Source organism: Poecilia reticulata, chromosome 1 (assembly GCF_904066995.2).
Source record: "Poecilia reticulata chromosome 1, P_reticulata-male-v2, whole genome shotgun sequence".
NCBI lineage: Eukaryota > Metazoa > Chordata > Actinopteri > Cyprinodontiformes > Poeciliidae > Poecilia > Poecilia reticulata.
Genome location: NC_088830.1, coordinates 3,412,892 through 3,425,274, shown reverse-complemented (window position 1 = coordinate 3,425,274; position 12,383 = coordinate 3,412,892). Strand labels below are relative to the sequence as shown.

The 12,383-nt window shown below is 38.3% G+C and overlaps 2 protein-coding genes across 3 annotated transcripts; both read left to right on the top strand.

The window, feature by feature from the left end:
* Positions 1–692: 692 nt before the first annotated feature.
* On the top strand, positions 693–3,823 carry fgg (fibrinogen gamma chain). The gene is made up of 9 exons (XM_008404322.3): positions 693–809; positions 907–954; positions 1,045–1,231; positions 1,376–1,460; positions 1,918–2,048; positions 2,371–2,504; positions 2,647–2,831; positions 2,981–3,258; positions 3,363–3,823. Exons 1-9 carry the CDS (start codon positions 747–749, stop codon positions 3,548–3,550), a joined length of 1,299 nt encoding a protein of 432 aa, XP_008402544.1. The 5' UTR covers positions 693–746; the 3' UTR covers positions 3,551–3,823.
* Positions 3,824–5,827: 2,004 nt separating this feature from the next.
* plrg1 (pleiotropic regulator 1) lies at positions 5,828–11,773 on the top strand. Of its 2 annotated transcripts, none has more exons than XM_017307688.2 (15): positions 5,828–5,992; positions 6,203–6,309; positions 7,163–7,299; positions 7,440–7,490; positions 7,612–7,705; positions 7,793–7,883; positions 8,260–8,358; positions 8,436–8,528; positions 8,924–9,073; positions 9,264–9,365; positions 9,985–10,087; positions 10,188–10,296; positions 10,787–10,926; positions 11,066–11,259; positions 11,338–11,773. In XM_017307688.2, the coding sequence occupies exons 1-15, from the start codon at positions 5,984–5,986 to the stop codon at positions 11,395–11,397; spliced, it is 1,539 nt and encodes a 512-aa protein (XP_017163177.1). In that variant the 5' UTR covers positions 5,828–5,983; the 3' UTR covers positions 11,398–11,773. The 2 variants fall into 2 exon arrangements, with proteins under 2 accessions (XP_017163177.1, XP_008402552.1); XM_008404330.3 differs by having other exon boundaries at positions 5,829–5,992; positions 7,437–7,490.
* Positions 11,774–12,383: the final 610 nt, after the last annotated feature.

The following is a 12,383-nucleotide window of genomic DNA, read 5'->3' as shown; positions in this document are numbered from 1 at the left end:
ACCATTGTTAAAATGAAAATTGAGAAGTAGTTCCATTTGTTGAATGAGTTTATGAAAGATTGGAACGATGTTCTTTTGCAAGTGGTAAAACCATGACAATTAGTGGAATGTTAAAAACAGTAGCTAATATCATCAATTTATATGTCTTAATTAGAAAATTCCATCCATCCATCCATCCATCCATCCATCCATCCATCCATCCATCCATCCATCCATCCATCCATCTGTTTGGCTAAATATAATATATTCCATAAAGTTGGGCTGGAATTCAAATTTTACACTTCTACACTCTTGGTCCTATAACATGGCTTGTTCTGTTTTTTTTTTAAGATATGACATTGTGGTGAACTATCATTGATTACTTATATAAATAATGAGTCAACAGAAGGGGTACAATGTGTTACAAACTTAACAGGGGAATGATGAGTATGACAAGCAGCTGAAATTAATCCAGAGTAAAAATGTGAGTCATCGTTCTCCTGCTCTGTGTTCATCAGCAGACACTGGCAGAAAGCGGGTGAACTCCATGTTCTTCCTGACAGCCGCTGTCAGTCAGGCAGCGTCACGTCTCGGAATTGGCAGCTGTCAGACGTTTGAGTCACAGTTTGAGAACAACAAAGTGAGTGGGATGTGTGTACACGATCAAAGGCTGAACAGAGGACCTTGTTCAGATAAATATCCCAGACTATTGAGCAGTTCTTCACTTCCCCAGGACACCAAAACACACAACTGGTGGCCAGTTCAACATGGCTCTGCCACTCTTCACCACAGCAGGAGTTATTTTCCTACTTTTCTCCACCTCATCAGCTGTAAGTCTGGAATCTTATGTGGATCTATTTTCTTGCTACCACAAATAATTAGCTATGAATAAAAAATATCTATAATTAAATTTGTTTTTATGTGCAGCAAATCAGAGGAGATAACCTTGCAACATGCAACATGAACGACGGCTTTGTAAGTATGATGCAGTTTCTCAGTGATGCATGCTGCAGTCTCACTTGTTTTATCTGAGCATAATTTTCCACAATTGCTGTGTATGAACAGGGAAAGTACTGCCCTACTACATGTGGAGTTGCTGATTACATGTTCAGATATTTGCCAGGCGTAAGTGAAGACCTGACTTCAATGCAACATCAACTGGAGCTAATCGCCAATTTAACCGATGGGGCTGATGAAAAAATTACATACATGAAAGACTCGACAACTTCAGCGCAAAAGTCTTCCCAGCCTGGTAACATCCATTTTTATTTCGGTCACAGTTTGTCATATCATTAAATACTCACGTGTTATGATTGAGTTCCTGCTTTTATTACAGACATGGCTCAGTCTCATGCTGATTTGTGTATAATTTAAACCAGTTGAATTTTTATTTCAGATCCGTACTACAGGAAGTCCTCCAGCATGCTGGATGACGTTTTGCGATTTGAAAAGACAATACTTTCACAAGAACAACAAATGATGTAAGTGACTGATAGCATTTAATCTTTGCTTCTTATAAACAGAGTTGAAAGAAATCTTCTTACTAGTAGTTTTGCTTCAATTAACACCTTTTATATAATTTTATTCAAATTTACTCTTGTAGCTCTATTTATTTGCATCTTTAGGAAGTATTTCAATATAGAATTACTGACGTTGAATCTAAAATAAGTTATATTTCTTCCATAATTACTTTCATGTGATAAATGATACAGTTATGAATATCTACTTTTATAGGATTTCTTTTGTATTTTTTTTATTAATTTGTATTTAAAATAATTAATCCTTTTCACTTTTGGTTTCTTGTATTCATTTCCTGATTCTGTCGTACAATTTTTCACTTTCTTTGTTATGACAATTAATTATCCTTTCATTTAATCTGGCTATATTTTGCACATATAAATGACCTCAAGCAAAACCAACTCGTTACGCTTTTCTCAGTGAACTTCAGAACATAATCTCAACCAATGAGAGGAGTATGGGTGAGTTGAAGAAACTGGCCCTTCAGCTGCAGCAGAAATGCACTGAGCCCTGCAGAGACACGGTCCAAATCCAGCCTACCACAGGAACAGGTAAACACAGAAACTGGTGAGATTGAAAAAGACACTGTGACACTGCCTGACCGTTGGAACATTCCTATTTCAAAAGAAGTTTCTCAATCTGGTCTCAGCAGAACAACATTTGTCCTGATTCAGTGTTTAGATAGATGGAAAAATCGATACGCTGCTTCATAGCAAAGAGCATACGTTTACCCTGTCTAAAGCCTGTGATGAGTTTTTAACTTTGTGATTTTTGAAGCTTAAATCTCACCAAAGTTTTTTTTGTTTTGTTTTTATGGAATAATTTAGACCTGTTCACAGAGTTCTTGATGATATTTCTATTTCTTTTTATCAGACTGCCAGGATATTGCAAACAAAGGTGCCACCACCAGCGGCCTTTACTATGTGAAGCCAGCCAATGCACCGGCGCAGTTCTTAGTCTATTGTGAGATTGACAACTTCGGTCGAGGCTTCACTGTAATACAAAGGGTATGCACCCGTGGAATTGTTGTTTTAAGCTAATTTTCAGTCATTTGTGAACATTGTCTAAAATACCTTGGACAGAATTGGCATTATCAGTCCTGAGAAAAAGAGTAAAAGTCTTCACTGTTTAATATTTTGCTGATCACAGAGACGTGATGGCAGTGTGGACTTCTTCCGGGACTGGATCCAGTACAGAGAGGGCTTTGGGTATCTATCACCAGACGACACCACAGAATTTTGGCTCGGCAACGAGAAGATCCACCTGCTGACGACCAGCTCTCCCATCCCAACCGTGCTGAGAATTGAGCTTGTTGACTGGGAGGGTAACAAAAAGTACAAATGCACAACCACCCACACACTCGTGTTATGTAAGGGAGCAATGGCAAACATGACCCCTTTGAGATTTGGCAACCTCCTGAGAGCAAATTCGGTCAGTAAACTGAGTCAACAAGAAACTAAAAACAAGGCTTGTTTGTTTGCAGGTATGCCGACTACAACATGTTCCGAATCGGCTCGGAGGCTGACATGTACAGACTCACCTACGGTTACTACTTTGGTGGTGATGCCGGCGACGCCTTCGATGGCTTCGACCTTGGAGATGACCCCAGCGACAAATTCCACACGTCACACAACGGCATGCAGTTCAGTACTCACGACAAAGACAACGACAAGTACTCAGGGAACTGTGCCCAGCAGGACGGCTCCGGCTGGTGGATGAACAGATGCCACGCGGCACATCTGAATGGAAAATACTACCAGGGTAAAACCCTCTGACTGAAACCAGCTGTGATGCTGCAGCTGAAAATGCGAACTTCAACCCGCTGAGTCATTTTGACAATTAAATATTTTTTTCTGTCATTCCAGGGGGCAGGTACAGTGAAAAGGATACCGGTGAGTACGGCTTTGACAACGGAATCACTTGGCTCACATGGCACAGTCGCTGGTACTCCCTGAAAGAGACCACCATGAAGATCATTCCAGTGAGCCGCATCTCAGCGGGAGGCGGACAGCAGGCTGGGGTCAAACAGTTTGGAGGACTCGGAGATGCATAAACCAGAACGATCGTTTTGGTCTGTTTTCAACTCTTAAATTGACTCAGAATAAAAAGCCTCCAATTGTTTCTCTCTGATGTTTGCATATTTTCCTTATGTTAATATGATGTAACACAATTTCTGAGGTTAAATTTTCTTTAGTTTACGTACTTAGTATAATAGATGCTATTTTGTATAAAGTCCTTAGACAAAAATAAGAATTTTTTAAAACTATACTGTTGACAAAAGAATGTTAAAGCAAAAGCACGCACATGAAATAAATGGTTACCATTGAATTTTTCTGTTTCAATTATTTTTCTGTTTGATGTCACCATTGCAAATCAAACATTTCTCACTATTTAGATTATTAACAATCTTGTTTTTAATAAAAAAAAATAGGTATGAAATTATTCTGGTCCTTTACTGAAATAAATCAGTAAATGGCCAGTAAAAGAAAAAAAAATCTGCTATCAACACAGCTTTCATAATTCACATTTTTAATTGTTAAACAAGTTCCATTGGATAGATAGCCACTCCTTCACTGTTTACATGTGATGTATGAGGAAAGTAGTAATCATCTTCTGTTGCTTACCTTTACTTCATTCTCTCTCCATATATATCTATGTATGATGTATATTGGCTATCACCTGTATAAAAGCAGAGTGATCTGGAACTAACAGGCCTATTCTAACTCAACAATGAGACAGAAATACATCAGCATTGTCCTTTGAGAAGACTTTTTGCTGCCTATCTGGGTTGGGAGTGTTGTTTTGCCTTTTCCAAGCTATTTTGAGTCCAACTTGTAGAGGGAGAAATATTATTCACAAATAGAGAATATTTAAGACAGTTCCCAATTTTCCAAAGAATAGACCTCCCAATATATCTACCACATGGTTAGACTATGCAATGCTCAAGGTGAATAGTAAAAAAAAACAACTGACACAACAATTATTCCTTAGTCAAATATCCGCTTTGGCCCAAACTGTGACTTAACACAGGACAGTAATCCCAAACACAGCAATCCCTCCACATCAGAATATTCAAACAAATAAAACAATCAGTGTGTAGCATTGATTATTGTAGAGTGTAATTCAAAAGAGAAGGACATAAAGTAGACTCAGAGGACTGAAGTGAAAAGAGTCCACGCAAAAAAAGCTGTGCTAAAAAATGTCCCTTCAATGATGTGAGACTGATCAGGTCAGAGAACACATTTGAAATAATTGCAACTAAAGATGCTTTCACAAGTTATTGAATTATATGGTGTCTTTTGTTTTTTGGCTCTAATTTTGTCATTATGCTCGAGTTTGAAAAGAGTTGATTTTTCCTTTTTTCTTTTTTTGGTGTTCAACCCAACTTACAATGTAAATTGATTCTGCGTGTGGTCTGTTTCACCACCTTGTTCTATACAAAGCCAAACATTTAACCCTGCCAAGGTTCACTATTGTGTATGATCAAAAATGCTGTCAAATAAAGATACTAATGGAAAAGAATTTCAATGAAGAAGAATTTGAATATTGAGTGCCTCCGTGTTATAATTTTGTAGTTTAATGTCCAACATTATACAGCCCTTGTCATTTGGTTCCGCTGTCAGTGAGTCAGCTGGAGTTTGGACTCTTCAAAAGGAACAAATACTGCAGGTACAAAACCAGAGTAAATAAACCATGCTACTGAGTAAACAAACACATGCTCTGACTATAAGTCAATTTATTTGGACCAACATAATGCGTTATCGCTCAAAATGGCTGCTTTTGTCAGTCAGGTTGGAATTAGGCAAACCTGGTCATGTAAATATGATCATATTCATATTATATAAGTAGATTTATATATATAATAAAGCAGCTGTAAGAATGGTAAGCATGCAGAGTAAAAATCAAGACATATAGAGTGAGTATCACCTAAATGCTCAGTGGTTTCAGAGCACCACTTTCTTTAGTTTTAGGGTTTTTTTGTTTCTGCAGTTAGGGATATTTTTAAATCACTGAGACAGTATTTAAGACTATTGCATGTCTATATGTTCTTTCATATATTTTCATAAAAATTTTAAAATATCTAAAAATAAAAAAATAAAAAACAGGGATTTATTTGTTTATTTATTTCCTAAAGTTTTTTATAGGTATAAATACAATGACTTTTATTTTTATAACAGAAATAAAATGACTCCTTGAGAAAGTTGTCCTCGTCACTCCACGTTACTAAAAATATATATTTTTTTAAATCCGTCAGCTCTGGGAGTTGAATCCACCCCACCGAGCCGGACATGACTAGTCCTCCGGTCATCCCGGCCGGTAGATGGCGTCAATTGTATTCCCTCGACAGCTCGTATGTTTATTTCCGGGGTATCTGCGTTGCTTGTGTTACAGCGGTTCGCACACTTGTGTATCGAATATTTTGACTAGGTACCGGGTTTAATTTCAAAGAAATAAGTTCATATTCTGCTGTATATTTATCACCACAATGACGGAGGTAAGACATGTTGGTGTTCATTACTGCTTTTCGTTATTCTTGTACCGTAGATAAGTTGCTACGGCACGCACATACAGTTGGGCCTGGCTAATAGCTGGAACAGTTAACATTTGTTTATTACATGTTTGAGACAAGTATGCTTATTTTGAGAATTATGGTCTTTTTATAAATTTAATAAGTTTTTTAAGCTAATGTTATATGCTTCCACAGGAAGTGCAGAAGCACTCTGTCCACACTCTGGTCTTCAGGTCTCTGAAAAGGACTCATGACATGTTTGTCTCCGACCATGCTAAGACCATCGCTCTGGATGAAGATAGGTAAAATCTCGTCTGAATTTGCATACTGGCTGCTCATAAATTGCTGAAAGTAACCACAGATTTGCACCATCTTTAAGTTAATTAACATGGTGCTTGTGTGATTCTGTGATCTTGGTTTGCTCCTGTAATAAATGCGTTTATTGTGAGTTATTTGAACAACACATCTGTTGGAATCGATGTAGGGGGGGATATTTTATTATACAATTGTTTATCTAATAATCAAGAATTTACGCTTGGCGAAACCAAACTCCGCTAAAAATCTGAAATTTGTGCTATTGCTTTGTCTCCTTTACAACAACAACCGTTATTTTTCATTTTAATTATATCAGTTTTGGTCTCATTTAGTTTCACCTTCTGGCTGAGGAACAATGTAGTTGCTCAGATCAAAACATACTAATGTATTAGAATGATGACTCCATGTCCAGATCAAAACCTAATGGAGAATTTTTGGCCAAACCTGGAAACACTTGTTTCCATAAATTCCTCATACAGACTCAATTTAAGGTGTTTTGCAAAGAAGAGTGAACCAAAGTGTCATTTTTTACATGTACAAAGCTAGCAAACACAGACCAAGCATCTGCATTTGTTACTCTTGTAAAATTAGGCTCCCCAAATTAATGAGTCAGGGGCTGCAATAAGTACATATTCCACAATAATATCTTAAATACATTTTCCTAATATTTTTCAGCCTAACTTCTTATCTGCTTTCAGTGTATTGTTCACCTCTTTCAAAACTAATTCCAAGTACATATTTAACATAATAATTTTTTAAAATAGACAAAGTGTGAATTAAAGTGAATGAAATGAACTTTAATGCCTTTATGTTAAAACACCTAATTGTTTCCTGACTCAGCCACAAAATGAAGATGGGCGTTAAGCTGAAAACAGAGTACGCTCCGGTTTTGCACATGCCTGTTCTGAAGGAGGGCAGAGACCGGGTCTCACAGCTTTCAGTGGGCCTGGAGCTCCACCCGGGCTACGCCCATCCAGGTCAGGAACAAAGGACTCCATCACAGACCAGTGACCCCATTAATACAGTTTTAAGAGTATTTTCTTTTATAACATATGTGGGAAGTGTTGTTTTTGAGTCTCTCTTGTTTTTCTTTTTTTAACAAAATAATTTTAAGGAGATGAAGCAGAATATCTGATCACTGGGACACATGCTTATCCCTCTGGACCTGGTAAATATTCTTTTCTTATATAAATTTCCAATATTTTCAGGGGGGGGCGATTGTTGTTTGTTTGTTTTAGTAAATGAAAGGACATTACTTAATACCCGTATGAACAATTTCTTATCTTTAGGAGTGGCTTTGACTGCAGACACTAAGATGCACAGGAATCCCAGTGAGGGAGGCGTCATCTCCATGGCACTGGCTTTGCCTCCCTCACAAGTCCGGTAACGTGTTCAAACATATTAACACAAAATTCTGGAATTAAGTCAGATAAAAACACTCCTTGATTATAATTTGTCACAAAACTTTAGGCAAGAGGCAAGTCGGACTGCAGCCAGCGTTGCAGAAATCCATCGACACGCAGGAGGAGCGGACAGAGTTCACCCTCAGTCCACTGCTGTGGTAAGACAATCCCACATTTCCTCTCAACATTTGTCTTCATCACGTTGCAGGAATTGCAAAGCTGACATATCAGAGATGAACTGTCTGTTTTTATGGAGTTTACGTGAAGATCTTTGCGGGAAATTAGTGTTTCATGATGGTTAAACCAACCTGGCAATGTTCAAAAACCTGCATTTTATCCCCATTTAGAATAATCGAGACCTGAATTTTCAACCTGGATTTTATTAACTGTATGTTAGCTTTAATTCTGCATCACTTTTTATGCTTCATGAAACCAAAGATGGTTCACAGCAGCATGTTTTATAAATGATATCAGTGGAACAAATGAAGATCCTTTTTTGTTTAGTGAAGTTCTGGATCTGTTTGTTTGTTTCAGTCCCTGCTGGAGGGTGGAGGCACCAGAAACTCTGCGCTCCTGAGGAGAGCACCAACGATGCCCAAACCACAATGGCATCCTCCATGGAAACTGTTTCGGGTACCTACATGCCATTTGAACAACAACTCATCGATCCATGCCTAAAATGATAACTGAGTGTGGGTGTGATCTGACAGGTCATCAGCGGTCATCTGGGCTGGGTGAGGTCCATAGCTGTGGAGCCTGGGAACCAGTGGTTTGTCACAGGATCTGCTGATAGAACTATAAAGGTAAGCTGTGCTCATCCCTTCACACATCAGAACTTCACACTTCAGAAACATTTGATTGTTTCTGAAGTGTGAATATTGTCATGTTTTTTTAACTTAATACTATGAGCCGTTATAATCTAAAAGTGGTTTTACTCAATCATGAAAAGAATGAGGCTAAAGAAAATGAGTGTCACGTTTCACCTCTTCTAGATCATTATTGATTTCTTTCTTCATTCAAATAACGTGAGTGTTTTTATGGGCGCAGTTGATCTAGAACGGTTCATATCAGCATTAATTCATTCCTGGTAATACCTGGAATCCTTTGAGGATTCCAGGTAATATCCCAGGCTCTCTGTTCTGCATCATTTCAAGGTGCCATCTGTTGTATAATTTTCTGGATGTGTGTGTGTTGACAGATCTGGGACTTGGCCAGCGGGAAGCTGAAGCTGTCGCTGACGGGCCACATCAGCACGGTGCGCGGCGTGGCGGTGAGCAGCCGCAGCCCCTACCTGTTCTCCTGCGGGGAGGATAAGCAGGTCAAATGCTGGGATCTGGAGTACAACAAGGTACACTGTTCACACAGGGTTATTGTCAGCAAGAGGGTTTTATTTTTTTAAGATGGTTGTTTTAAACATGCTTTTTTTTTTTGTTAAAAAGATCAAAGATCCATACGTTTTTTTACATATGAATGTTTTAATGTGTTATCTGTTTAATGATGTCTTAGCTGCATCTTGACAGTATTATTTTGACCTGTAGGTGATCAGGCATTACCATGGACACCTCAGCGCCGTGTACGATTTGGATCTACACCCAACGATTGATGTGCTGGTGACGTGCAGCAGAGACGCTTCAGCCAGGGTGAGCTCTCACTGAGCAGCGCCTCAAATCTGTCCAATCAGCAGAGAGGAAAGAGAGGTTAAACTCCTTCAGTTTTCTTTAGTTTGTTAACCAAGATTCTGTTGGACTGCAGTAGTCACTGTTCACCTCTGGAACCAGATGTTATTATTCAGTGAGCAACATTGGTTGTGTTTCTTTTGACCGTATAATTGCGCAATTTGGCATTTTGAAAATAAATTAGCATAATGCAAACACAGCAACTTTGAAAGAACTCTTGTCTGTCGATGGAAAGCTTTGACCTTTGGATGAGGTGTGGGTTTTTTGTCCGTGTTGAAATTTGTGTATTTTGCAAAACTCCAAAGGAAACACTTTTTTCACATCAACAGCCGGATGTTTGTACTGGCGCAAACCATGAAGAAAAAGATGACAGGAAGTAGTTGGAGGATGATGGCGCACCATGTTTTTAAATGACTTATTTTGTGAATACACTTATTCATGTGTGATTTAAATTTTGTTTAATAGATCATTGTAATTGCAATTTTTGATGCTAGTAGACTGTAGACTGTCAGAACTACAGGGGGAGGAACTCTAGCAGTGGAGCTTTGTTTTAAATGCTGCTCTCTCGTTAATACACCTGCAGGTTTGGGACATCAGGACAAAAGCAAACGTTCACACACTCACTGGTCACACCAACACTGTCGCCACAGTGAGATGTCAGGGTGCTGAACCACAAATAATCACAGGTAAATATTAACTTTAAAAACCCTATGCTAATGTAAGACAGCACCCTTTGAGCTTTTAAACAAAGTCTTTGTCTTTCCTCTGACTGACTGTTTTTTGCAGGCAGCCATGATTCAACCATCAGACTGTGGGACCTGATTGCTGGAAAAACCAGAGCGACTTTGACAAACCATAAAAAGTCTGTCCGAACTCTGGTGCTGCACCCCAGGCAGTGAGTAGACTCATACAGTAGTAGACTCGGTTTAATGTGCAGATGAGAAACTTCTGGGAGTTGGTTGGAGTATTTTATTTTTTAATAAAACTTTGAAAAACAGGTTTCATTTTTAAGACTTTATTACCCATCTGATGCTCTAATTTCTTTTTTTTTTCGCTTGGTCTTCTTTTGTTATTTACTTAATGATCTGCCTTCCATTCTCCATCGCGCCCTTACTCCTCACCATCCTCGTCTCTCTTTTGTTTTTAAAACCTATAAAATATCTTGAATATTTAGCATTCTAAAACATCTAGAATATGTCTTTAGTGATCCCTAAATGAACTGAAAGAACTTGGAGCTGTGGATTGTTTTTGACTCCTGTTTACTAGGTGTAAGAAGGTTGTTTTTTTTGTTCGTTTGTTTTTAACGCAGCCGTTTTGGAAATAACCTCTATTTAAAAACACAAAGGTGGAGTTTTTATGTAATATTTGGTTCTTTGTTCCTTCAGGTACACCTTTGCTTCAGGATCAGCTGATAACATCAAGCAGTGGATGTTCCCTGATGGCAGCTTCATCCAGAACCTCTCCGGCCACAACGCCATCATCAACACGCTGGCTGTCAACTCTGATGGTGTTTTAGTGTCTGGAGGTGATAAAAAAACAAACAGCTTTTTTTCCTCTCACCTTAACATGACTTGATTACCTTATGATACATGTATTATGCGGTGTACCAGCAGCAAAGTGACGGAGCATATAGATTTACACAGAATAATTTGCTCGTACTCTAGCTGACAACGGAACCATGCACATGTGGGATTGGAGGACAGGCTACAACTTCCAGCGGATCCATGCCGCCGTGCAGCCCGGATCGCTGGATAGCGAGTCGGGAATCTTCGCCTGCATGTTCGACCATTCCGAGAGCCGGCTGATCACCGCCGAGGCTGACAAAACCATCAAAGTTTACAAAGAAGACGACATGGCTGTAAGTTATCCTGTTCCAGTTAGTGAGTTTACAATCCGCCTGGAGGAAAATGGGCTAACAGTGTTTTCTGTCTTGCAGACTGAAGAAAGCCACCCGATCAACTGGAAACCAGAAATCCTCAAGAGAAAAAGATTCTGAAGATTTTTTTTTTTTATTATTTCCCATCAATCCGATTTTGTTTTGGTTAGACAAACTGTGTTTCATTTGTGAGACTTTAACCAAACCAGTCCCATTTTGACTTCCTTTATTCTAGAAACCATGTACAGTCACCACTGAATGTTTAAAGACCAGTCAGAACATCCTGTTGGAGAGCCAGGAACTTCCAGATGAGTTTCTGAGGAGCGCTCGGTTCTGTCTCCTCCACTCTTCAGGTCTAAGCTTTATTCCCTCCTATGTGGCAGAAGCCAGGAAATGTTCAGTGCTGATTACTAATTGTACAGACATAAAAACTTTCCTTTGTTTCTACATGATCTGAGCTTTATTTTTGCTCATTTTCATTAAAGACTGCGTTTTTTACAAACTTGTTTGCTTTTTAAATAAAGGTCCTCCACCTCCTGGGATAAAGTGTTTCTGAAGTATTTCCATCTAGTACTTTGAATCTCCTCGGTAACACTGGTCTCTGATTGTATTACAGAAATACAATCAGAGAATGTATTTCACTGTATGTTCTCTGTATTTAAATCAACATTTAAATGATAATTTAAACATTTAAATGTTGATTAAATGATCGACATTTAATCATTACAGCATATCTCAATTATTTAAATTCAGGGTTCTTACATAGTCTAGAAAATGAATTTCTAGATTTAATTTCCTGATAGCCAGAGTCACTGCTGGAGAATCACCACATGAAACAGGTTTTGTGTAGAAACAGGATATTCTGTCAAATCGATTAAACTATATCTATACATTTATACTTCCACCGTGATCACAAGTTTTTCAAACCTATATATTAACAAATGAGGCAATGTTTTTTTTTTAGTGAAGAAACATTCATTGCATTATCTGTTTCAATCTATGGGAAGATTAGGAGTTTTTCCAAAAGTTGAAGTAATAGTTGATTTATAAGGTCATTGCTGATGTATTTGCAGCTCAACTCTGTAAAAACACAGTTTCCATTTAGA

Bases quoted from the DNA above. Each gene is read 5' to 3' on its own strand.
- fgg (XM_008404322.3), top strand. From the start codon at position 747: ATGGCTCTGCCACTCTTCACCACAGCAGGAGTTATTTTCCTACTTTTC. The intron at 2,049-2,370 runs GTAAACACAGAA...TCTTTTTATCAG, and splicing joins CCAGCCTACCACAGGAACAG to ACTGCCAGGATATTGCAAAC. The intron at 2,832-2,980 runs GTACAAATGCAC...GTTTGTTTGCAG, and splicing joins GACTGGGAGGGTAACAAAAA to GTATGCCGACTACAACATGT.
- plrg1 (XM_008404330.3), top strand. The intron at 7,884-8,259 runs GTAAGACAATCC...TGTTTGTTTCAG, and splicing joins ACCCTCAGTCCACTGCTGTG to TCCCTGCTGGAGGGTGGAGG. The intron at 11,260-11,337 runs GTAAGTTATCCT...TCTGTCTTGCAG, and splicing joins ACAAAGAAGACGACATGGCT to ACTGAAGAAAGCCACCCGAT.